Source organism: Aristolochia californica, unplaced genomic scaffold (genome assembly GCF_029961685.1).
Source record: "Aristolochia californica isolate CCGP_79_NKW_82.1479 unplaced genomic scaffold, dmAriCali1.0.hap1 SCAF_11, whole genome shotgun sequence".
Lineage (NCBI taxonomy): Eukaryota > Viridiplantae > Streptophyta > Magnoliopsida > Piperales > Aristolochiaceae > Aristolochia > Aristolochia californica.
Window position 1 is genome coordinate 35,169,701 of NW_027181782.1, and position 24,438 is coordinate 35,194,138.

General features: G+C 36.4%; 2 protein-coding genes across 7 annotated transcripts; one reads left to right on the top strand and one right to left on the bottom strand.

The window, feature by feature from the left end:
• Positions 1-585: 585 nt before the first annotated feature.
• LOC137945014 (uncharacterized) lies at positions 586-13,103 on the bottom strand. Of its 6 annotated transcripts, XM_068790878.1 has the most exons (9): positions 12,999-13,103; positions 12,648-12,895; positions 7,946-8,021; positions 7,786-7,829; positions 5,443-7,692; positions 4,720-4,806; positions 2,605-2,709; positions 2,308-2,479; positions 586-1,187 (listed from the first exon to the last, which is right to left on the bottom strand). In XM_068790878.1, the coding sequence occupies exons 3-9, from the start codon at positions 8,003-8,005 to the stop codon at positions 978-980; spliced, it is 2,928 nt and encodes a 975-aa protein (XP_068646979.1). In that variant the 5' UTR covers positions 8,006-8,021; positions 12,648-12,895; positions 12,999-13,103; the 3' UTR covers positions 586-977. The 6 variants fall into 6 exon arrangements, with proteins under 6 accessions (XP_068646979.1, XP_068646976.1, XP_068646975.1 ...); XM_068790875.1 differs by having other exon boundaries at positions 4,720-7,692; positions 12,648-12,882; XM_068790874.1 differs by having other exon boundaries at positions 4,720-7,692.
• Positions 13,104-16,768: 3,665 nt separating this feature from the next.
• LOC137944477 (uncharacterized) lies at positions 16,769-23,959 on the top strand. Its single transcript, XM_068790161.1, has 9 exons — positions 16,769-16,823; positions 17,082-17,119; positions 17,729-17,820; positions 18,608-18,675; positions 19,163-19,235; positions 20,248-20,363; positions 20,453-20,557; positions 21,504-21,603; positions 23,672-23,959. Exons 3-9 carry the CDS (start codon positions 17,737-17,739, stop codon positions 23,846-23,848), a joined length of 723 nt encoding a protein of 240 aa, XP_068646262.1. The 5' UTR covers positions 16,769-16,823; positions 17,082-17,119; positions 17,729-17,736; the 3' UTR covers positions 23,849-23,959.
• The last annotated feature ends 479 nt before the right edge of the window (positions 23,960-24,438 follow it).

A 24,438-nucleotide genomic window follows, 5' to 3' on the forward strand; every position in this document is an offset into this window, starting at 1 on the left:
TTGTACTAATCCGAGAGAGGATTTTATCGTCAGATTTTTTAACCGATTTTTACTTAAATCGATCTTGACATCAAAATGTACAATTATTAAAATGTATTTTCAAATTGCACTAATCATTGGGTGCCGACAACACCAACACAGGATTTCAAGGGTGATCTTAACCCAAAAGGTCTGTTTGGAACCCACAATAAAAAAATTAACTATTATCTTATTTTCATGAGAATAATAATAGTCAAATTCTGATTTTTTTTTTCTAGGGGTGCCAAATACAAACCGCATTTTCAGGTGTCTCATATCAGATTTCAGGTTTCCCAATACAGCACGGGATACTAATACCCGCTACACTGGTTTTTCTTCACCAACCCACTTCAAATGAGCAAGGAATCATCAAAGGGGTCACCTATGTATAGAAAAATCCTCCCCAACTGAACATTGCTTGTGATGTTCAGATACACCTAAAGCTAAGGCACAGGGCAACTCCTGTGGATGGCCACAAATGAACAGAAGACAGTTCGTGTCTGAACCAGGATAGATCTTGTTTTCGTTCCATTCTGGCAAATATACAAAGATAGAAATGGTGCAAATTCTTCTAGGCCAAACAGCATATACATTATACAACACAAGTACAAGGAAAACTGAAAAACATTAGCCTAATCAACTGTTAACATGATTGATATGGCACTAGAAACAAAACATCAGTAAAGGAAACTATAATTTACATGTTTGAAGAGTGCCAGTCTAATTACAGCAGCACTCTTTTACTTGTAGAGAAACTAAAGGGAAACACCTACAATAACACCATGTACAGAATTTATATAAGGCAGCCAAGAGAAGAAAAAGTAGGCAGTAGACACTCCTAATCCAGGTTAGCCTCTTCAAAAAATGCTCTGGTTCAAACGGCATAAACTCCGCTTTTATTAAAAACTGAGCGGACATTCATAGGTGTTTAGACATGCCTGAAGCAAGGATCGAATGTTCTACCGTCTTCGAGAGAGGAAGAACTCATAGTCCGGTTGCCTGTTCAACAACTTCTGGTTGCCCATGCGTACGGCTGCTCTAGCCATCACTGAAGCTGTTTGTTCAAGTGTCCTCAACCGCTCTTTCAAAATATTGGAAGGCATCAAACTGTCAGTCTGATCTGCTGCAGCACTTGCACTCAAATTCAAGGGCCTGAACCAGCATTCGCCCTGCAAGCACATGCGGAGTTGGAATATCAGGGTTAAATAATCACACATACATTGCTCAATCCTGAAAAGATCAATGCTTCTTCATTAATTGTTGGAAAATACTGTAAAGAGTAGTTTGGTAATTTCTCATTATCTACACCTCCTAGGTATAGTCTTATCTTATTCGGTATGTTTTATAGTTTATGTAGCTCAAGTTTCATGTAGTTAGGAGGTGTAACGTAAGAGTTATGAGGGTTAAAAGTGAGTTCAAGTGAATAGGGGCATTATTGTTTTGTACCTATCTTTAAGTTATAAAAAGAATTAGGGGCCGAGCAGAACCCTAATCATGTGAGATTTTTCTCTCTTGCTGCTGCCTCCTCTTTTTTTCTATCTTCTCTCTTTCTTACCCTCTCTTAATCCCTCTTAGTCCATAATTTTCACAATAATCATACAAGGACCAAGTAAACTTAGATCAAGAAAATTGTTAATCACTCTTCCTAAAATGAGTGAAATTTTTTACTTTGTGTCAATTTGATTTATTAACTCCAATAGGCCATTTCTTCCTTTAGTCTGGTCCTCATTTTTATCCGACTCTCCAGCAGTTGTCTCCAACACATCAGAAGCTTATCTACCACATCTTCTCCATAAGCTGTTTCTTCCGTTTGTCTCATCCTCATTTTTATCTAAATCTCCAGCAGTTGTCTCCAGCCAGCCAGATGTTTATATGCCATGCGAATGAGATTTTCCGCTCATCCATAGGAGCAAAGCCAGGAGATCTAACATAAACACGTGGAATTCACCAGTACACATATCAGCATTCACTTTGGTGTGAAACAAACACTGTTTAGACTAATCTTGTTAGAGGAAAAACATCATAATCATAAATTAGTCAGTTCAATATAGTATTACTAAACGTAAGATCCATGATCTGCATCTAGTGGCAAATTAGCAATATTAAATTTCTAAAACAAACTACATAATCTGCATCTGGTGGCAAATTACTCATTTAACAACAACTAATACAATCACATAATCAGTAAATCGAAGTATCAAATTAACAGAAAATAGATAGTCATCTGAGGAAAAAAAACACATAATCAGTTAGTTAAAGGTATTGAATTAGCATAAAATAGATACTCACCTGAGCATTGTAGCTTTGTAAACCAACAACTGGAGTGACAACACCAGTCTCCTCATTAAGACAATTCTGGGTGTCTCTATGAATGAAATGGCCAAGAGAATGGTAAGTCAAAAATGCAGCACGAAAATTACCATCTGGAATACGGTAAATAGGATACCATGCCACAGAATACCTGACAATAACACGACCACACAACTATGAAACAATCTTGCTAGGTAAAGGCATCACATAAATGGAAAAGTTCTGGACATTCAAACAATTTCCTTTCATAAGTATTAAAGAGGCATTAAGGTCTACCAGGATGAGGGGTGAAGATCATGCAAATGTAAGCTTTCTAGATTCTTCGGATCTCCAAAAATTCTGCAGTTTAAAGTTGCTTCACCTCTAACCAACTCCTTTATCCTGATGATACAATCAGGAAAGAGACATCAGACCATAAACATCCAAAGAAAAATTCCTCCAAGACAAAAAGAGTAGTTTTAATACTTGCCAATCTCCGCTATAGGCAACATAATGACATTCACAACACCAGAATAGCTATCTATTTTAGGATATTGGAGAGAAGTCTTTTTTGACCATAACTGAATTTTTTTTAAAAATTACAAGGTATAACTTAAAAGCTATTTTGGAGCGAAAAAATACCTAAAAGAACCAAATCAATAAAGCAGAAACAAAAGACCTAAAAGTTCTCAAACTTTGTGAACTTCATCCTTTTTGAATCTTTCCACTAATAGTCTTTATGAACTTCATCCTTTTGAATCTTTCCACTAATAGTCTTTATGAACTTCATCCTTTTTGAATCTTTCAACTAGTAGTCTGAAATTCATGGATCTAAGAGTTACTGGATCAACTTTTTTTTCTACGACTAGTCCCATATGGATAACAAAAAAGATCTGGGTTTATTAGTTCGAAAATAAGCTTCCTAACTTGCCTAGTCATTTAGGAATACACCTTGGACCCAAATTTAATACGGTAGTAGAGCAAGTAGGCAGTAAAAGCCACAAAAAATATGTTAGGGCACGACTCATAGAATAATCTCACATGGATCAATGAGTAGAAAAATCTTAGGTTTATTAGCTGGGAAAGAAGTTTCCTAACTTGACTAGTCATTTAGAAATGTTCCTTGGACCCAAATTTAACAGTTTATAATGTGAAAATTGAACTTATTGAGTAAAAATAGGGCACAATAAGAAGTACAGCACAAGCAAATCAAAAGATGATCAGCATAATCACTAGACAAAAACTTTGTGGGTTGAGCCCAATTTCATCCCAAAATGAAAAATTGTTTTGAAGGTCTATTGCTCAACCTCACAACCTGTTAACTATCATTAACACTTTCCAATGTGGGAGGACAATTTTCCACTCAACACTCCTCCCCTTCATCCAGACTTACACATATCAGGCCTAAGACATTAGCACAAACTCCCAATGGAGCACACGACACACAGACTCTCACCTTATGGAACCTACAACACAAATAATCTAATCCTCACCTCATGGAGCCACAAAAACACGTATATGGAGCAGCACAAACTGGGCATTGGTCCATACACATCCTACTTCGATATCACTGTTTGGTTGAGCCCAGTTCATCCTATTCTGATACCCATTAACTTTCCTTAACACTATTCAGTATGGGACTTTTCCCACCAACAAACTCAAAAAATCAGAGCCTTCAGACTTCCTTGTCTTCATTACTTTAGAAAGACCAGATTCGCTGTTGAATCCATAAGTGTCACCTAATAGGTCTCCAGCCAAATAAATCATTTTTTTTTTAACTTGTTACACTCAAAAACCTTTTTCTACCCAAAAGCATGAATGTCTCAATTTAAGATAACACTAAACCATCTATAATTAAGTTTTAGATAACCTCGACAAATGAAAAACCCATACCTCCTTTTAAAAAGACACCGATTTGTAAAAAGACTAAGCATAAAATCTAGCAGGTGTAATGACCTTTCTGTCTACCAGTCACTCAAACTGGATTTGGAAGACATACTAAAGAAAAAAAAACAGATAATAAATGAAAGAAATGGCAATTTTTTTTCCCCTTTTGGAGAATCAGCAACTTAACATTTCTGTCTTTCAAAGCACCACCTTTCTGAGATATCTCTCTCAACAAGCACCACAAGGCATGCCAAGAAAACCATTTTCAAGAATGATTAATTGTTTCATTATTTCTTCACTTTCATTCCGCTTCACCATATCTTCCGAGCCACTTGTATGCAGATTAGTGTAAGCAATATAGTCTTCAAATATGCTCCTCAGATTCCCTTTCACCACACTGCTCCTATCCTCAAATGTTGATCAGAAGAACAAGGTGAAAATGCTATGGTGTTCAACTTGAAGTGTTGCATGGTCACTGAGACTCAGCTTGTCTCACAAGAAAAATTAATATAAAGATGCACTTACTTTTCAAATAATGGCCGACGTTGCTGAGGCTGCTCAGACTCAAAATACTCAAAGAGGAGTTCTGATTCACCACATAGGGCACCACATCTACAACCAGAAGATGAATCTGAATGAGAAAACCCAGTGGTAGATGGTACAGAACTTGGATTACAAGGCTGAGGCACTAGCATCGATAATATTGGCAGAAAACTTGGTTTTGGTGAATCCTTTTCTGTTGTATCAACTGCACAAGATTCTGACACCTTAGCATTACATATCCCTCTCCTTGTGCCAAACAACTGCACTGCTGACAGAAAAGGGACAAAATATGCACAAAATTCAAAATGATGGGCACCCAGTCTCCTTGAGTGCTGAAAGTCCACTGCTTTTACTTCCAGACCATAGCTACCGTGTCTTTCATACCACTCCCAAAGACTTGCCAGACAAATATTTGGCAGCCGATGCATGCACAGAGAATCACCCGCAACCTGATCTGCAGAACAAGTAGAACAGTGTCGACGGATCGGCACATGACTAACAACAGGTGACGCAGAGTAAATAACCCTCTCAAACTCAGCAAGTGGGCCACCTATTACCATTTGAATTCTTTCACACTCAAGTTGTGTGTGATAGCTATCATCTACAACTTGGAGTATTTTCTCAGTATCAGTCTCAATTTGAATTTCTCGGTCCTTTGATTCTGTGGTTAAGGAGCAAGGTGATGAGTGACTAGGAGTTTGATACCTCGATTCACCGGCTTTCCCTCCACCTTCCTCAGTAGATGGTTGACATATTGGCAGAGTGTTTGGATTCCCACGTTCGACTTTGAGAGTTACTAATGAGCAAAAATTTCCTATTTCCTGGTCCTTCACATCCAAACCATCGGCTGCAGGCTCAGCCAGGTGAGAGGTCACCATAGTGTCAGCATTGCTTCTGTTTGTTGCCACGGAATCTTTTCTACCAACAGGAACCCACCTCTGTAAAAAAGAGCAAGAACCATGGGCCTGCTTGCCACAATCTGAATGCTGATCTTCAGGACCCAACACTGAAAGTCCTTGACATTCATTGTCATGTGAAAGATGGGAACTGCAGTCAGATTTCATACCAGGAAGAACTTTTTTGTCCACACAATCAGGAGCAAAATTTTGGGAAAACTCGGTATATGTATTGGGAATTGCATTGTGCACATATGCAGGTAGCTTTTTATCCACCAAATAAACAGCTGAGTTTTGACTTACCGTAGAACCAGAAGCAGCATTTTCTGGGGAAGAAACACCAGCTATTTGATCAAAACTTTCAAATGATTCCTTCTGTTTTACGATCTTTCTGGCAGGATTGGTTGAGTTGGTTTTACTGCTGTGATGGCCTTTTCTGGGATTAGACTTATGTTCTTGTTTTCTACTAAATCCAGGACTTTTTTTAAACTTAGAAACATTAACTTGTAGAGATTCTCCATCTGCCTTCATTGAGGAGCTAACAGAATTGAAAACAGCCAAGTTCCCTTCAAGCCCATCCTGTTCAGCAGGCATTTCATCCAAAGAAGGACTATCCATGTCGCTTCCTGTCTGATCCATCAATGTATCACATATCATGCTCAAGGGGGCCTCATCCATTGAAACAACAGGACTTTTGCACATTGCCTTGCAGATGAATTCACCATTCTTTCGCACCTTCCGCCAAACAGAATGATTGTTCTCCTTACCAGTACGGCCATGAACATTTACATTACCAGTCTGGTTTCCAACCTTCCTTGTACTCCCAAGTAACTTCTTAGTCCGTCTCTTTCCAGACAAAGCAGAGTAAGTGTTGGTGCTGCTACACTCCTGACTGCCAGTTCGTGTTCTATCTACACAAGTAGTTGAGCCTGTGATAATGGGCCAATCACGACTTGAAGGCTCCATTGGCAAACAGTCTGAAGTTTCTTGGGGAAAATATTGGTTAGCAGCTAAAGAACTGTCCAGCGAGGTGCTATAACTGCAGTAGTCAGATGCAATCCCACTATCCAATGAAAATTTTCCAGCTCGCTCTTTCAAGAATGGGGATGCTTCTACAGAAATACTATCATTATTGGTGGCATCACTGTTCCATCCATCTGAAAATGAATTGAAAACATCATTTCCAGAAGAAATATTAACAATACTGTTGTTTTGCTTCTGAGGAGGCTCAGCATCTTTATTGTCACTTGCATTTGTATGAAATAGACTTGAGCTATTACCAAGACCTGCAGATGTTTCATCAATTCTTGACTGATCCCACTTGTTGTTTTCAGCAGTGAAGTCCTGATGAATAGATTCAGACATTTCTAATTCATCAGTCACATCATTGAAAGATATGCATGAAGTAGGAGTCGATGAAGAGTTGGCAACTTCATTACCGGTGTCATCATGAAATTTTTCTACAAGACTTGACAAATCTGATGTCATTGTATTCGTGGCCGTATTTCCAGTATGTACATTATCAGAAGTTTGAAAGCAAGAGTTGCACCGGACATCTTCCTCAGGCAGAATATTGCACAATGACGAAGGTCTTTTGTGATTTTTTCCTTTATTTTTTACTTTCCTTGAAATCTTTTTACCAGGCTTGTCAACTTTGGATATACGATTGGTACAATTAGCTGAAGTAGCAGCATCTGAACCAACCCATATCAAGCCAGAAAAACCAACACTGGATTTATTATCGTTATTCTGGCATCTGGCAGCTTTATTTCTTCTATTCAGTGGACCCCTACTTTGAGATTCTTGAAGAACATTTACCCCAGAAGAACTTTGAAGTATAAGTGGCTTTCCTGAACAAGTCACTTTCCAATGTGTTATTCGTTGATCAGCCTCGAAAGAGCCAGCTGGGGAAGAAACTATGCCTTGAACATCCATATTTACATGGGATCCCAACTTCAAACAGTTTTCCTTATCAGACGGTTTCAAAGGTAGCACAAAGCTTACAAGATGTTTCCAACATGCATCGAGTTCAAGGGTGACCAAAGTCAATAGAAAACACCTAAAATAAACATGAGAAAGTCATAAATTATCTTAACATACAAGGCACGAGATCATCCAAATAATGTAAAGACCACTAGACCAGCCACATTACCTTTGATCAGAAATTCTCACGATAATACTATAAAATTCAGGGTCCTAAAGAAAACAGAGATGTCAAAAAGTAAAAGTTATGCACCAACTGAACAACAAAAGAAGTTTAAAAATATAGGTAAAACTCGGGAGTTCATACTATGAAAAAACAAACAAACAACCTTTGTATCTGCCACAACTTTCTCAACACTGTTATTGGACTCACATGGAACACACTGCATCTCTTGTTATGGCTGTCTATACACAAAAGAAAATTGCAGCATAATGAGTACCAGAAAGAAAGAAAGACTGCGAATGAGAAAGATTTTCAACAAGAGTTGAAAGGGAGCAAAAAAAATAAAAAATAAAAATAAAAACACTGCAAGATTGATTCTCAACAAAAAAAGATTCAAAGGCAACAGTTAATAGAATGAAGCAGTAGTTTAGTCTTGTTAGAAAGTTACAGCAACTTGGCATTTTGGTGTCGTTAGAATAACAGTGCTTACATTTCTCAAAAGAACAAAAACAAAAACAAAATAAAAAACAAAGAAATAAGTTATTAACTTTACAAGTTTGTCCCTTTATTGATAAATAGTCAAAACTCATGTAACAGGAGTAATTTTGTATTACTATGAACATTGACTACACACACCCCCACATTACTCCCAAATCCTCCGTTGAAAGTCGAACCTAAAACCACAGGCTTTGAACCCCCATATGCCCACCTCGAGCCATGGTCCCAACCAACAGGTAATTTTGTGTTCTTATGCTATTTACAAATAAATATAGGGATCAAACCCCATGATTATGCTCAATCCACACTTCTGCTTTCTCTCTACATAACACTTCAATTGCCTCCTATAACTTAATTCCTTAGCTCTCTCAATTTGTTCTGTGTTTCTCTCACTTCTTTTGCTGACTCTACTTAGTTAATCATCAATGAAGTCCTCATTTCCTCATCTAACAAACCACCATGATATATAAGCAGATTATTAGGACTACTTATCGCTTGAAGCTTTATTTTTTAATTTAAGGCAGCTTGAACAAGAAGAGACTGCTTACTCTAATAAACCTATTAGCCCGACAATTCCAGCGATGACAAAATCAAAATTCAGATTCCCGGAAGGTGAGATTGATGCTTCTTCTTGATCTCCTATATAAGATTATTACTTCGGCTCAATCAGCTGAATTTGCTAATTTGGGATGTTATGGGTAGTGCCTCTGTATCCCAATATGTTGCCTTCCCTTCAAGCAGCCACTATTAATGACACTCAAATAGCCCTAATTTTTCTGTCCAAATCCAGCAGGACAAAAAAAGAGAAAAAGAAAAGATTATCATGTCTAACCCTAAAAGGATTAACCTCTGCTTGCCACACACTTTATTTTTTTGTAACCCTTGTATGGTTTTCTTTACTGGTCGATTCTCAACTCATTACTTTTTTCCAAGCAAAACCTGATTTCCATTTTCTTTCTCTCTCACATTTCATAAAAATATCTGGTCCCACCTACTGTGGGAAACATATGGCTGAAAAGGCAGAGAAATTTCAACAGACCAATCAAAATGAATGGGTCCATTGCAGACCATACTCAAAATTGAAGTATTAAAAATCACTGTGGTTGAATTTGCAAATTACATGACTTAAGCACAATTCTCAGAGACTTTTTAGTTCTTAAAACAGCCATGAACACCTTACTGACCCACCTTAACAGATACAGATCCTGGGTGTATGGGCTTAAGTAAGATATATCAGTCATTAGATGAATGACAAACAGCATGAAAGAAACAGATAACTTTTTTAAATGATAGTTAATTTCACTAAGATACTTAGTTAGAAAATTATAAGAAATAGAAATTTTTTTTATTATCGAACTCATCAAAGAAAAATGATATACTTTACACGGGTGAAGGGACCCCTGGATTACAACTGAAAGGTACAACTAATAATGAGCTGGGCTCAAGAAACATCCTCTCTAGCCAAACAATATGCACTACTGTTAGCAAGACTGGGGATGTGGCACCAAACAACCCTCCAAGAGGAGAAAGAGACAATGTTATTCAAGAAAAAACTGCAAAACACATCTGGAACAATTGTTCAAAATATTATTGGGTACACAATATCTACAAAAGCTTCATAACAGCTTCTAGGAGAAGTGCACTACCAAAGAAAGAGGAAACCTTATACACAGATTACCCTTGGTCCAGAAGTTTGTTTCTAAAATGAAACCTAGTACAATCTTATTCCACTGATATCTTAGGGTAAAAAAAGTACAAGTAGAAAAACTCTACTATGAACCTCATTAATTTCAGCATCTAATTGATAAGGTCACTAATTTTACAATTGCTAGACCTAATATGTCCTTTTCGCAGAGTTATAAGTCAAACACATGCATGCACCATGTAATTCTTATTAGATGATAATAGGACAAATGCTCAAATACTGGAAGAAAGGCTCCTAGTCATGGGTTAGTTTATAATGTTCATAGTCAAATCCATATTGCAGGATATGCAAATGCATGGAGTTAGTTCTCCAGATGACAGAAAATCAACTTTTAGATCACACACATTTGGAGGAAATTTAGTTACATGGCAAAGTAAGAAACATAATTTAGAGGCCAAAGCAAATACTGAGGCAGAATACAGAGTAATTTTTCATGCAGTAAGTTACCAACCAAGCAGAGGAACCTAACTTTTCATGAAAGGACAAAACATATTTGATATTTGATTGAAATTTCTTCGAAGAAAAGGTAGTTGTCATTTCAAAAAAAAAAGAAAGAAAAAAAGAAAGAAAGAAAGGAAAGGTAGTTGAAAGGCCAGTTATACAAAACATGTCGCCTAAAAAATTTACCAAGGGATTAGTTTCTCCTCAGTTAATACATATCAGAACATTAAAAATCTATATACTCTACCATGAAAAAGAGTACTTGAAGGATAAAGCAGTGTTTATTAGAAAGTTAGAGCAAGTTAGTATTATAGTCATGCTAGGATAAGAGTGATTATTTTCAAAAATTTGCCCCTTATTAGTAATTTATCAAACATTTAAGTAACATGGGTTATTTGTGCTTTTACTAATAAGCAATAAGTGATAGAAGATTGCACCTACTTGTCATGTTTGATCCTCTCTATGTTTTTCTCACGATCTCTCTTCCCCATAATATCTCTTGACTTCCCCTCCTTAGTTTTTCCCTCAATTTTTTAACTCTTTATCATAAATGAAGCAGCTCTAGTTTCCTACTCTAAAAAATCAAACAATTCAAAGACATAAGATGATAGTTACAACCCCATAAATATGTCCATTGTGTTTTGTCAGTGCCCTTAAAATTAGAAGTAGCAAGGGAAAAAGGAAATATAAATTGCATGATGATAAAAAGAGCCTAGCTAATGCCTTCTTATGTGAGCAACAACACAACCTACAATGAGATAACAATGATGAGTTACGACAAAAACTAAAAACATATATTACCATCTAATGACTCTAATTCTGCCCCCACTTTGAGAAAAGTTTTTAGTCCCACCTAGAATTTCCATGATTTTTAATTTGCACGAATCACTACATTCTTTTAATTTTTTTAGTAAGAAATGCAAAACACATTAATTGTTCAAGCAGCAAATTATTTTGCAGCCTCATTGGAAATGCATGCATTTTTTTTCTTAATGATAACAAGCCAGCTGCATGTTTTTCTTACACGGTGATCAGCAGAAGAAAACGATGTATAACACAAGCATTGAAATTCAAATCTAAGCAATGACTGTTTATTTTATGGCAAAAAAAGAATGAACACAAAACTTGGTGGTGACTATTTTGTGAGGTTACATGATTTTTTTATCTTTATTTAACCAAAATAAATTTATAATGTGAAGTCAAAATATGATTCAACCCATATGATTAAGAAAGAAACAACGCATAAATATGTCAGAAAAAAAAAACTTGCAGGATCAGCACATTAAATGAAAATATAACAAAACCACAATATTCATCAATATCATGAGAGTAATATACCAGTTCTAGGGTATTCATTTCATCTTGAACTAGTAACTTATGTGTGTACAGGATTGATATCAGAGAGCCTAGCAAATAAATTACCAGATCAAAACTAAAGACCAAAAAAGAAAAAGTCAAATGAATACAGACAAACCAATCTTGTGCGAGAATCTCCTCCTTTAAAACTGTTTTCTAACATATAACAAGAAATTATAATTTTCAAAAATTATATTATTACAGGAAACTCAATGACAATGTAACCGTCAATTTCAATATTGATACCCAAAGCACTGAACTAGAAACACCTCGATCAACAGAAACAACAAGAAGCACACATTTCTACCAGGAGACTTCCTCTCCATTTCACTCCTAAACGATACAAAAAAAAAAATGTACCAACGTTTAAACAATTCAGAATTCAGAAAATTCGACCGCGAATCACAAGGTCAACCTCGTCAGCCAATTATGAACTATGATAAACCAATAATCAAAAGAAATTTCCCTTTTCTTCTCCCATTCATGCACCTCAAAAAATCATCATTGTGGCAGGACCGAAACAAAAAAAAAAAAAAAAAAAAACTAACAAACATACAAACAAACGACTACTATACCTTAAATCACACTACAAATAAATTCATTGCACAAACGAGCACCGGCCAAAAATCTAATCCAACCCCGAAGCATCCCTCAAATAAGCCAACGCAGAATCACTTCAACGGTACTGTACGGCTCAACCCCGCCGTACAGTTAAAAAACACCTCAAGAAAAGTAAAACAAAAAAACAAAAATCCCATTAATCTGCTCACTAAAACCAACGGCACGCAACAAAAAAAGAGCACAGCAAAATTCACGGAGAAAGAAAAGGAGAAGAATTCATGTAAACTTAGAAGCGAGAATAATTGACCTGATCACGAGCCCCCGACCCTCCGCAATAGATGCTCTCCCCTCCCTGCCCTCTGTAAACGCCCATACAAACGGACGATAACAAATACAAACTAAAACTCCACCAATAAAAAGAAAATTCCCAATAACTCCCCAATCCTGCGGCTCTACGCGAAAAAACCAACAACGCCGAACGCAACTAAATTTGGATTCCTCCTGGTTTCCAATCCCAATAAAGAAACAAACAGAAGAAGCCTCTGCAGTCCGCGACTGTGAACCAATCAGCGAGTAGGTGAAACGAAAAGCAGAGTGTAAGTAACTGATCGCAAAGGGAAAACAAGAAGGATAAATGCATAAGATTGCGATTGTGGACCTTTTTGCGGGAATTCCAGAATTTGAGTCTTCTCTGGTCTACATCAAGTCAGGCTTCTGTCCATTAAAGGGCCGAAAGATTTCCTTGTTCTTGGGCGGATAGTGAGGACTGAGGAGCGAGATAGGAAAAATAAAAAGTTAGAGGTGATTTACTCTTTTTCCTGGGGGGGGGACCTTTACCCTCCCTTTCTCTCGCATTTTGTAATAAAAATCTCAAATTAGTGTATTTTTGGAATTACTTATCATATTTTCAAAATCTCATATAAAAATTGGTGAAATTTTGTCTTTTTTCTATCCAATATATTACATAAAAAGATGAAATAAATTACACAGATATTTTCATTATTATTGCAAAGAAATCCCAAAATATTTGAATAATATTGAGAGGAAAATAATAATTGGAAAATAATAATTTTCTGGACTTTTATCATTGAGAAAGAAAATGAAATTATAAAAAAAAATTATAGCTAGGGACTTGACTCGGATTGTTCAAGATCTGAGTCAAGTTGGCTGAGTCGGGTCGGGTTGGGTCACCCAAAGTCTAGAGTTGGATTTGAGGCAAAGTGGGAGGACTCGCTCAAAATAAAGGGGTGGGTCCAATCATATAACACGACCCACTCCCTTTTGATTCGGGGTGATTCGCTGGGTAGAAAACCATGACTTAGGGGGGTTAGCGCACAGTGTAAGTGCAAGGGAAAAGTGGAAGGGGAAGTGAAGTACTTTCCCTAAGGAAAGTAAGAGGAAAAGTAAATTACTTGTTTGTGTTTGTGTGTGCAATGGAAAGTGCAGTGTAAATTACTTGTTCGTGTTAGTGTGCACAATATAAAATACAGTGTAAAGTATTTGTTTGTGTTAGTGTTCACAATGGAAAATGTGGTGTAAAGTGCAGATAAATTATTTATTAAATAAAATATTTTGATATATCTGATTTTCAAAAAATTAAATTAATATTAGTTAATTAATAAAATATATTAAATATAATAATTAAAACAAATACTTATTTTATATTATTAAAATTGTAATCAATTTTTTATTTTATAATATCTAAATATGAAATAATTATACTAATATCGTACTACATAGCGTACTACACAAACATCGTAATAATAAAAATAAAAATAATACAAATATAACTCAATCACCTTTTTAATATAAAAAATTACATATGTACATAAAAATACAACACAAAAAATATTTAGTGGCATTAAAACATAATAATTAATAATTTTCCCACATCTGAATTGCTAAAACATCTTGATAATATGATGCTCTTACAAATTGTACTGCGGACTCCCTCTAAATACTTCTTTGAGTGTCCACGTCACCACTATTATCACTATCTTCATTTTCACTTTCATTGTTATCTTCACAATGTTATCCACCACATACACACTCATTTTCACTACAAATGAAGTATTAGTACTTATATAGTAAACAGAAGTTACCACAGTGAAACTCCTTATTTCTTGTCGAGTCAAGCCAACTATAGACGAGGACCAGGTTATTGCAAATCAGAGATATACCCCAATACATGCTTAACTATGTAAAATATATTGCTTTTATTAAATACTAATAATGATTTTTAATAGCTAATGCTCTAAACAAAGACATACAAGATCAATTAACCATTGATGAACAGGAATAAATTTGTATCCTACTTTCTTCTGAATCGAGTCGGAGAGGTTGCAGAGAGGGGAAGTCGTTGATGGTTGTCGGTCTAGGTGACGGTGAGAGGAAGAGAGTTAAGCGTCGGGGAGAGGTTGCAGAGGGGGCGATTGAAATTGCCGACGGTCGCGACCGAGGGAGGACCCGGAGAGGTTGCAAAGAGGGGAGAGATGTCGTTGAAGGTCGTCGGTGTTGGGGAAGGCGAGAGGAAGGGAGTCGAGCACCGGAGACTAGTCGCACAGAGGGCGATTGAAATCGCCAAAGGTCGTGAGTGAGTGAGAGAATTTTTTTTTTCTCTGAAACCTTCGTTCGATAGAGCCTTCCTTCCCGACAGCCCAAGCCTAAAACGGGGGAAAATGAATTCAGAGCGCAACCCCTCTGAATTCACTTTCCCTCCCATTATGCCTAAAACGGGGGAAAGTGAATTCAGAGTGCAACCCCTCTGAATTCACTTTCCCTCCCATTATGCCTAAAAAGGGGAAAGTGAAATATATTTGTATTTTACTTTCCCCCGTCACTTATGCTGGGCACTAACAGCTTTTGGCTCATTTTACCTAACGCAAGTGAAATACATTTCACTTACGCTGTGCACTAAGGGGGGGTTAGTCCACATCGAAGTGAGATAATACCAGTTCATTGTCATCACTCGATTTTTTCGCCCCTTCTTCTTCTCTTCTACACATCTCCTCTCCGTGTCTCTCTCGGCTTCACTCTTCCTTCTCCCTCTCTCGTATCCCTCTCGGCCTCCCTCTCCTTTCTCGTTCCTTCCCCATCCCCCCCCCGATTTCCTTCGTTTTAACCTATTTCAATTTCGATTTCGATTTCGTTCATTTTTCTTCGATTTTTTTCATTTAGGCATGGATTCCTTTGATTGGGCTTAGATTTCCCCATTCGGCGGTGGTTTTCCCCAAATTTCAGAAGGTAAGCCGAAACCCTAATTTATTTTTCAACGAATTTAGTGTTGTATTTGATTTAATTTTAATTTATGTGCTTAATTTATCTTGATTGTGGCCTAATTGTGGGATTTAGGGTTCAATTTCGTCTTGATGGGTTTAATTTCGGGATTAGAGTTGGGGTTTGGGACTTTTAGGGTTTTAAGGTCTAGGGTTTAGTCTTTAGGTCTGGAATTAGGGATTATGTATTTTTTAAAAAAAATAGGGTTATCGATTTTTGGGGTGATAGTGTTTTAAGTGCTTAGGGTTTAGTGTTTGGGGCTTTTAGTGGTTTTAAGGTCTAGGGTTTATGGTTTGGGACTTTTAGGGGTTTTAAGGTATAGGGTTTAGGGTTTGGGACTTTTAGGGGTTTTAAGGACTAGCATTTAGGGTTTGGAGCTAGGGGTTTTAAGGACTAGGGTTTAGGGTTTATTTTAATTTGTTAAGGTTTAGGATTTAGGGTTTGCGGCTTTTAGGGATGTTAAGGTCTAGGGTTTAGGGTTTGGGGCTTATTTTAATTTGTTAGGATTCTCAGTTAGGGTTTAAGAGTTAAGAGGTTTAGTAATAAACTGTAATCATTAATTGGTTTAATTATCCAATTGTTATAATTAATTAAACCATTAGGTTTATTTATTATATTATCTTATGTTATTTTTTATTTTTTTATTAATTTTGTATAATTTATTCTAGTCACACGTAATTATTGTTTTAATTTATAATAAACTATAATCATTAAGTAATATAATATAGTTTTTTTATTAATTAGGATATTAATATATTTTAATACTACACGTTAAATCACTTATAAATATAGTAACTATGTTTATTTTGGTTAATTATATATTTAGGTATGTGTTCTATTTAAGTATATTATAAAAGGTTACTTATTCTCTTCTTTATATCATATTTTTTTATTTGGTAGTACTAACACTGAAATCTGTTTTCCAGCCACTTGAACTCGTCTACACTAAAACCCAAATATGAGTTAAAGTTGAATCAATTCATTTCAGTTCAATTCAATTCTTCACTTCAATTCAATTTCATTATGGACTAACCCAAGTAACCGGGCCTTGGAAGAAAGTGTAATTTCAGTGTTTTGTTGGACGTAATAGTAAGTATCTCATATCTCGATGTCTTATTTGTTATAATCCATTCTTTCGAGTATTTGATCTATATAAGTGAGGAAGTGAAGCAGCTGTAGCAGCGGGAATTTATCGCGCTTCCTCAAGGTATTGTTCAAGCCGTAAGCGCTTTTACATTTTCTTTTTTCATTTGATGGAGTGTCACGGATCATTTTCTGTTTTTTGTTCTTCCTGGCGACAATCTTCGATTTCATCGATGAAAATAGGGCCGGTTTTAGGTTGTGTTGATTGTACATGATATGTATATCGTAAATTTTGCTGCCACGACTTCACGGCTAATAGGTAAACCTGCTTCGACTTTGTCATCGCTTTTCTGATTTATCTTTCGATCTCCTTTTGCTACAGTCCTACTGCCTCGAGAAGAGTGCTGAAAAAGGAATTCGGTAAGTAATTTTTAAGTTATTCCTTTCTTATCCGTTTGTTGGAATTGCATTGAGGCGACCTTGAGAACTTGTTATCTGGCATTTCAATTTTCTTTCTGATGCTGTTGAGTCACTGATTTTGACTTATTCTGTAGTTTCTAATCAATCTTAAAGAAGCCTGTAACTGATGATCTCTTGTTGAAATGATGTTGACTGTAGTCTCTTTACTATTGTTTTTTTTCCGGAACTTAGATAATATAATTTTTTATTTATTGACAAATTTGGTCTCCAGATATTGAATTAGACAATCCAATTTTGTTCCACTGAGATTTCAGTTTTGGCTTTTCTACCTTTATGGTTTATTGAACTCGTGACATCTGATTTTTATTGTTTATCTTTTGAAGTTTTTACTGTTTATCTCCCATTTTTTTCATGCAAAATTTTGGTCGAATTAAATTTACAAAACAGGAAGAAGTATAAGTTCCTTTCTTTTTGTCCTTTATGTAGCGAGTTATCTGAGAACTTATAGTTTGGGGGAGGTTCCTTGCGTGATAGTCATTAGAGCATTTTTCAGTATATTGTGCTTGTGATATGAACTTTGTAGCTAACTCTTGTGGTCTCAAAGTGTAGGCTGAGCCATGCTTGTTAGCAGAACTGAAGTGAACTTGAAGAGGTTATTAGCTTCTGCTCCTCAGCAACAAAATCACACGAAACTTATACATGTAAGTATGTATGAACTTACAAATGAATTCACAGAGTGTTCCCTCCATGGAAATCCTCTATTAATGGCTTCAAGTTGATTTAAACCACTGGCAAGATAAGGGATCTGAGAAAGGTAGTAGTTGGTTATCTTTGCTGAGGTGGATTTGATGAAAGAGTCCTACCTGCCAAGGTTAGAAGGTTACCTTTCACGAAGAGAGTCTCTGCTCAAATCTCTGAATAATAGGATGCTAGGCGAATACTTTGTGGATAACAGCTCCTATTCTCGCTGGACCCTGATTCCAAAAGGAGCTGTCATAATAGTTAACTAAATCATTTGAAATGAAGAAAATCAAAAACTTTTGGCTTCTAATATGACTCTTTAGTATAAATGACTGCTAATAGGCAAAGCAGTCTGAACTCACTGAACTATGCTGTATCGAGTTAATTGGCTGGTCAAATTGTTGAACTGCCCTATTCACCTTATCAGAGCACTTCAATGGTCATATCTGTTTATGACCTTTCACCTGGATCTTGGAGCTCAAAAATTCTGTAGGACTCTGGTGATATGCAAATCAAGGTCCCACTAGCTTACAGAACTTGATATGCTAGATAGCTTTATTGTGTGGGTAATTAGTTAAACTCGATACTATCTTTATACTACCCCGGTCTTTGTGGTACTATAGTATAAGAAGTTTCTCTGTATATGTGGGCAACTTTAATACTCAACCTTCAAACATGAAATAAAAAAATAAAAAAGTTCCGGTATTGATATTTTACCATATGCTCTTCATTTAACTATCTGTGCAGTATGTTGCCACTTTGCGTGAACTTCTTGAAAAGCTTGGAGAGGAGACTACTCCCGAGGGCTTACCAAGGTATGATCTTTTTTCACTACAATCTTCACTCATATGTTTTCATTAGTTAGGCATTTATGGATTCATATTTCAAATTAGGAGATATATTGTCTATTTATGAGAAAAATTTGTTTGTATTTTCTGATCTTGTATATTAATTAGAAACATGGTCTTGTAACATTGAAAGTTAACGCCTATCAATATGAACTCATTACTCTTGCCTGTGAGAACAAAGGACTCGATAACAGTTCACGAAAGCTATACTGCTTAGATCTTGGCTCTTCCATGGGAAAAATGTTAAGTATGTGAGCAGGGGTAGCTTGCTCTTGGCTATATAGTATTAGTATAGTTTCAATGTTAGTTCATATACCTTTGCATAGTGTTAAGCATATGCAATGTACCGAAAAAGGGGCCACAGAAATCCAATATGAAAACATGTGTGATTTATATTGCTAGTAATGGTCCTATTGATATCTGATATGTAGAAACTTTTCATTTTATTGTGCAGATTATCGAAAGCAAAGATTAATGAATATTCAGAGAGGATCGAAGCAATTGCTGCCAAATTGGTTGCTGTGCCGGTGCGTTTATTAGTTATTTATTTTAGGCAAGTTACTTTGTACTTTTCCCTCCTGTTTGGCGGATGCGATGGGAAAGCTATAGTTCAAAAGGAGAGAAGCAGGGGGACTTCTGAGGGATAAAAGAGTACACCATAAAGATTAAAACAAAATCTTAAATAATCCTTTTCAACTAAGAAATAGCAAATAATCAAGTAGTCTGGTATTTCCCTCTATTTAACCTTTGCTTCTCTCCAGGGGACTCCCCTTGACCAAAAAAGGCCAAGTGAAATTATAAAAATAAGTTCTAACTCCTTGGAGGAAGGTCCCTACTGCTGCTTCTAAATAATCACAACACTCAAAAGGGTGCTGTTCAAACGGACGGATACTGCCTCCTCCTCATGCCAGCCTAGGTAGGTTTGCCTTTGGAGCTGCCACCAAAATTCAGCTTAAGTAGGACACCCATGGCAGAGACCAGTTAATGTAGGTCTCAATTTAGAGTCTAAAACGGCCAATCTCCAGTTATCTTGGAGCTGGGCAGATGGCTGAGATTCCTGTCTTTTCTGGCCAAAAACATTAGGTAATCCATAACTTTTTCAATGGCACAACTAATTGAATGGCTTATATTGTCATAGTTTTTTCAACCCACCATGTTCAATTCTTTTAGCATTATGTTGATGTTTTGGATCTAACATATTGAGGGTCCAGCTAGGGATGAAAAGATCTAAAAATCAGAGTGTATTTATTGTTTGAACACAGTGGTTGGACAAGTCATTGTTATATACATTTACCGCTAGACCTTTTGAATGTTTAAAGAAGCCATTAAAGAACCGTCTATGGTTTCTCAATATTGGCTGTTTGATAAATTACATAAAAGCTTGTTAGGTGGCATAAAATCTACCTGTGGGCTACTAACTGCTTAAGCTACTGGCATTGAGGAATATATGCCAATCTTGCTTGTGAACTGTGCAATAGCTCTCTTATGGCTTTTTTCATTGATCGCCATGCTTATACATTTGTCAAATATTGCCTCTAGCCTTCTCTGACAGAATCTCTGGAGGCTATTGATGTAACTCCAGTGGAGGAAACGCCTTCAAAAAATGACTCAGTGGGCACTTCCCCTGGCCTCCGAAGGAGATATTTAGTGGAACCGTAAGTAAAATTAGTGTTTTTCGTACACTTATTTTCTTTTTTCACATCTATTAAGTATGTAGGGTTGAGCAACTTGGCTGAATGCACAGGTCTCTGGGAGATGACAGAGGTACAACTCACAAGGCAACTGGCACTGATGCCTCTAAGTCTGTTAAATTAGATGTCTCCACACAAGTACATATAGAAAAACACAGGTTGGCTTGAACTGTTTGCATTTGTACTACTGTCCTGTTACATTATGAGTATTTTATAGCCATAGAAGATAGATAGCCGATCTGACTGCTTTTATCTAGTTAAATTTTTTTTGTGTGATTGACAGTACAAAACAAATAGTGGGGTCAGTTATCTGGTTTTCCTACCCAGATTCAGTGATCTAGATCGGTTTATAAGATTTGCATTGGGTACGTCCCATGGCCAGCTGGTTGCTGGATATGTGAGCAGTCTGTCTTTTTGAACCTCAGTATGATATTGCCTGTCCTTGTTTCTGCTTTTAGAAAAAAATCTTGTTCATTAATGTAAGAGAGTAAACTTTAGGGTTTTGGAGAAGGAGAGAGAGAGAGAGATAAAGAGAAAGAAATCAGAGTTCTGGAATGATTCTGTGTGGATGGTCAAGTTTGACCCTCAGTGCTTTTATAGAGTTCTAAAAATAATTACAAAAATGCCCCTAGTCACTTAAAAACCTTTATATCTCCTTACATACTTATTCTAATTACATGAAAATTGAACTAGAGATGAAACTAAACACATAGCATAGAATAGTGTAGCTGCTGGACTTTGTAGGAAGTGTAAAATGACGAAATTGCCTTCAGTAGATTTTCTAACAATTAATTTAAGATTGTCCATTGAAATAGGCTTCACTTTCTCAGATTTAGCCAAAATAAATTCTTATGCGCTGTCAACGAGTTCAAATTTGTTGTGTTACCTACATGAAACCTCTCCTTGCACGATGGGAAGGGTTGTTTCATGTTTGCAGGCCTAGTAAGGTCCTATGTAAGTTGTAAACACTGTGGAGCTCTCTTTTACCAAACCTTCCGATTGGCAATTATATATGACCCAAAGTGATTGTGCATCAATTTTTACATGCTTCAAGTTTTGCTTCTTTTTCTTCTTTTTTATTCTTTATTTTGATAAATTCAACAGAAAGCTACAAGAAGACTTGACAGATGAGATGGTTGGGTTGGCTCGGCAGCTAAAAGAGAGTAGCCTCGTGATGAGCCAATCTGTGCAGAACACTGAAAAGGTACTAAAAGACCTTGTGCTTCAATTCTAACTGTTATACTTTGTACCTTTTTGTTTGACAATTACTTCAACCTTTTTTTGAGTTAAGTGAAAATTTCATTAAGGGAAAGAACAGAAGGATACAAAGGTGCGGTCTGACTAAGCAAAAAAATTATGTATCCAATGGTTGAATTACCTACAGCAATGTGTTGTATAAAGTAACTCCAACCTAGGTAGAGAACCAGCAATACAATTAGCACTATTCGCTACGGTTTCTAATTGTAATCATTTTCCTATATAGAGCAACAAGTCTCTTCATGCATAGGAAATAAGCACTAAGGTGGTGGCATTACTGGTGTTGACTAACTAATCATTTTCAAAAGAAAATTTGGGTCTAAGTATATCCCGGAATGACTGGCAGAAGTTACCATTTTTTAGTTAATAACCACAGGATTTCTTGTGACATTAACCTATGGGGAATTGCTCCCACTAACCCTCCCTCTCATGTCCAGACCTAAATAAACAAACAAGGGGTTTGAGACGTGGACAATATAAACAGGGTACAAAACCAAACGGGGTGAAGTAAGCCTAACAGAAGCAACACCCTACTGTTATACCATGTTAAAATAATTAGCCAAAGTTAGGAGACCTTTTTCCCAAGTAATAACCATAGGATTTTCCTTGACATTAATTAGTTTGTGGGAGTATTCACATTAATATTCCTATTACTTTTTGGATCAACTACATAACAATTGGCATAGACTAGTATTCGTGTCAAGGTGGGGTATGACAAAATGAGCTTGACACGATACAATTATCAAAGAGGGAACTGAACACATATGAGCACCTTAAAGACAGACAGAAACAATAAAAAAGCTACAGAAGTAATAGCTTAAGTCTTTTATTCATGAGCGAGAAGAAGGAAGGCCATCGTTCCATTGGGATGTTGTAAATTCTACTGTGGCAAAACTTTGTGCTTTTCTTCGTGGTTTGCAATTGTTTTTGCAATATAGCTAATTTTGGCTTGTGGTGAAGGGTGATTTATCATTTATGACAAGTTGTTTTTCTTTGGGGAAAAAGACTGCCTTGGAGTCTTCTTTCTAAATATAATAAAATTTGTTCTATATGTGAGTGAAATGGTTGCAATGGGTTTGAATTGCTAATTCTTAATGGACATGTTGGCTAGGGGTGGTGTCTCGCTCTAACATCTTGTTGTGTGATATTCATTTCGAATTAAATGTTGTTGATTTTATTTTCTTTAGCTTGTGATTTTTGCTTGTTCTGGATTCATTTATCTTTTGGACTATCTTCTTCTCTTGTTGAAATTCTCATAATTTCCTTTTTCTTAAAAAAAAGCAAGAAAAAGGGTAGGGCTTGCAACTGTTTAAATATTCATACAATTACACCACATTAAAAGAAAAAAGCTTTTAGAAGGTTAAATTAATCTGACCATCAACAATTTTGACATCCCAATATTCAGAGCCCTCTGAGCTGCATTCCTCAGCCTATAGCTTTGGAAGAAATACTTTTGACTTTCAAACAATTACAGGGGAACAAACCACAAGGATAGCTGATGTTGGATCCTCTTATGTCAATTGGTCCAAACTGTGGGTCGGTGCACGTATGATTCAAATCATAACAGGGAAGCATGTGGGTTGTGTGCTCTGTTAATTTTATGCATGTTTAATGGAAATACTAGCCTGTGGTTTGTGTGCAGTTGTGAAGGCATGAGGATAGTTTGACCAACTTATTTGTTAGTTCAACACAAAAAGAGAAGAAAAAAATTTAGTTGTCCTTTCAATACTATAATTTGTTTTCAGAGCTAAATGATTCAGGACAGATGATGCAGAGTGAACGTTTTTCATCTGTTTTATTCTTCTAGGCTTAGAATCTTAAAAGTTTAACTGGAATCTTCGTGAAACTAAGTTGTGTCCCGGGAGGCATGTCTTAATGTATAAGGAACTAATTCTTTCATTAATTTGGAGCTCTTTTGGCAGTAGTCAGAAACTTTTGGACCATTTGGAGTACCAAATTCATGGCAAACATACCTCCTATTGAAACTGAATTTGTCTTGCATCCTTTGCTTGCAGATACTGGATTCTACTGAAAGGGCAGTGGAGCATAGCTTGGCAAGCACTGGTCGTGCAAATGTACGAGCCATGGAGGTGTATTCAGAGAGTGTGAAAACCTCATGTCTCACTTGGCTTGTGATCTTCATAATGATCTGTATCTTTATCATGGTTGTTCTCCTCATTCGTGTGACTTGACTGTTGTTTTGTGTTGCGCCTGACTTGAATTTGTTAATTTGTCCTCTTACCTTCAAGGAATCCACTGGCCTTCACTTGAAATTATTCTTCTGCTTAAGTTGTCAATGATCACAGAGCGAGCCCCCCTCCCTTTCTCCCTTCTTTCCCACCCCCATTTTTTTCTGACTATTGCATAAGAACCTCCTTTGACCTTGCAGCTGTCAACTCTTTTTTATGACCCTACAGTGGTGTTGTTGTTGTTGCATTCAGCTCCATTTCACAGATTTATGTTTCCGGTTTTTTATCGGAAATATACAAGTGGATAGTGCAGTTAGACAGGTAACGCGACCATTGATGCTTCCAACCTAAATATTCTTTTTTGGTTGCATCTTATTGTTGTTCATCTTCATTGGCGGCTTTCCTTTAGTCCATGTTTCTGTACTAAACTTTTCCTTCACAAAAGTTAGGGCATTATACACCAAACGAACTGTTTATGCATGATTCACTAGGAACAGCCAAATACTACAGTCAGATGCTTGGTTCCTCCAACAAAGAATCTTTATTTTTTACGTAAATTCTTTCAGGGAGTAGGTAGTCTCTCGACTAGCTAT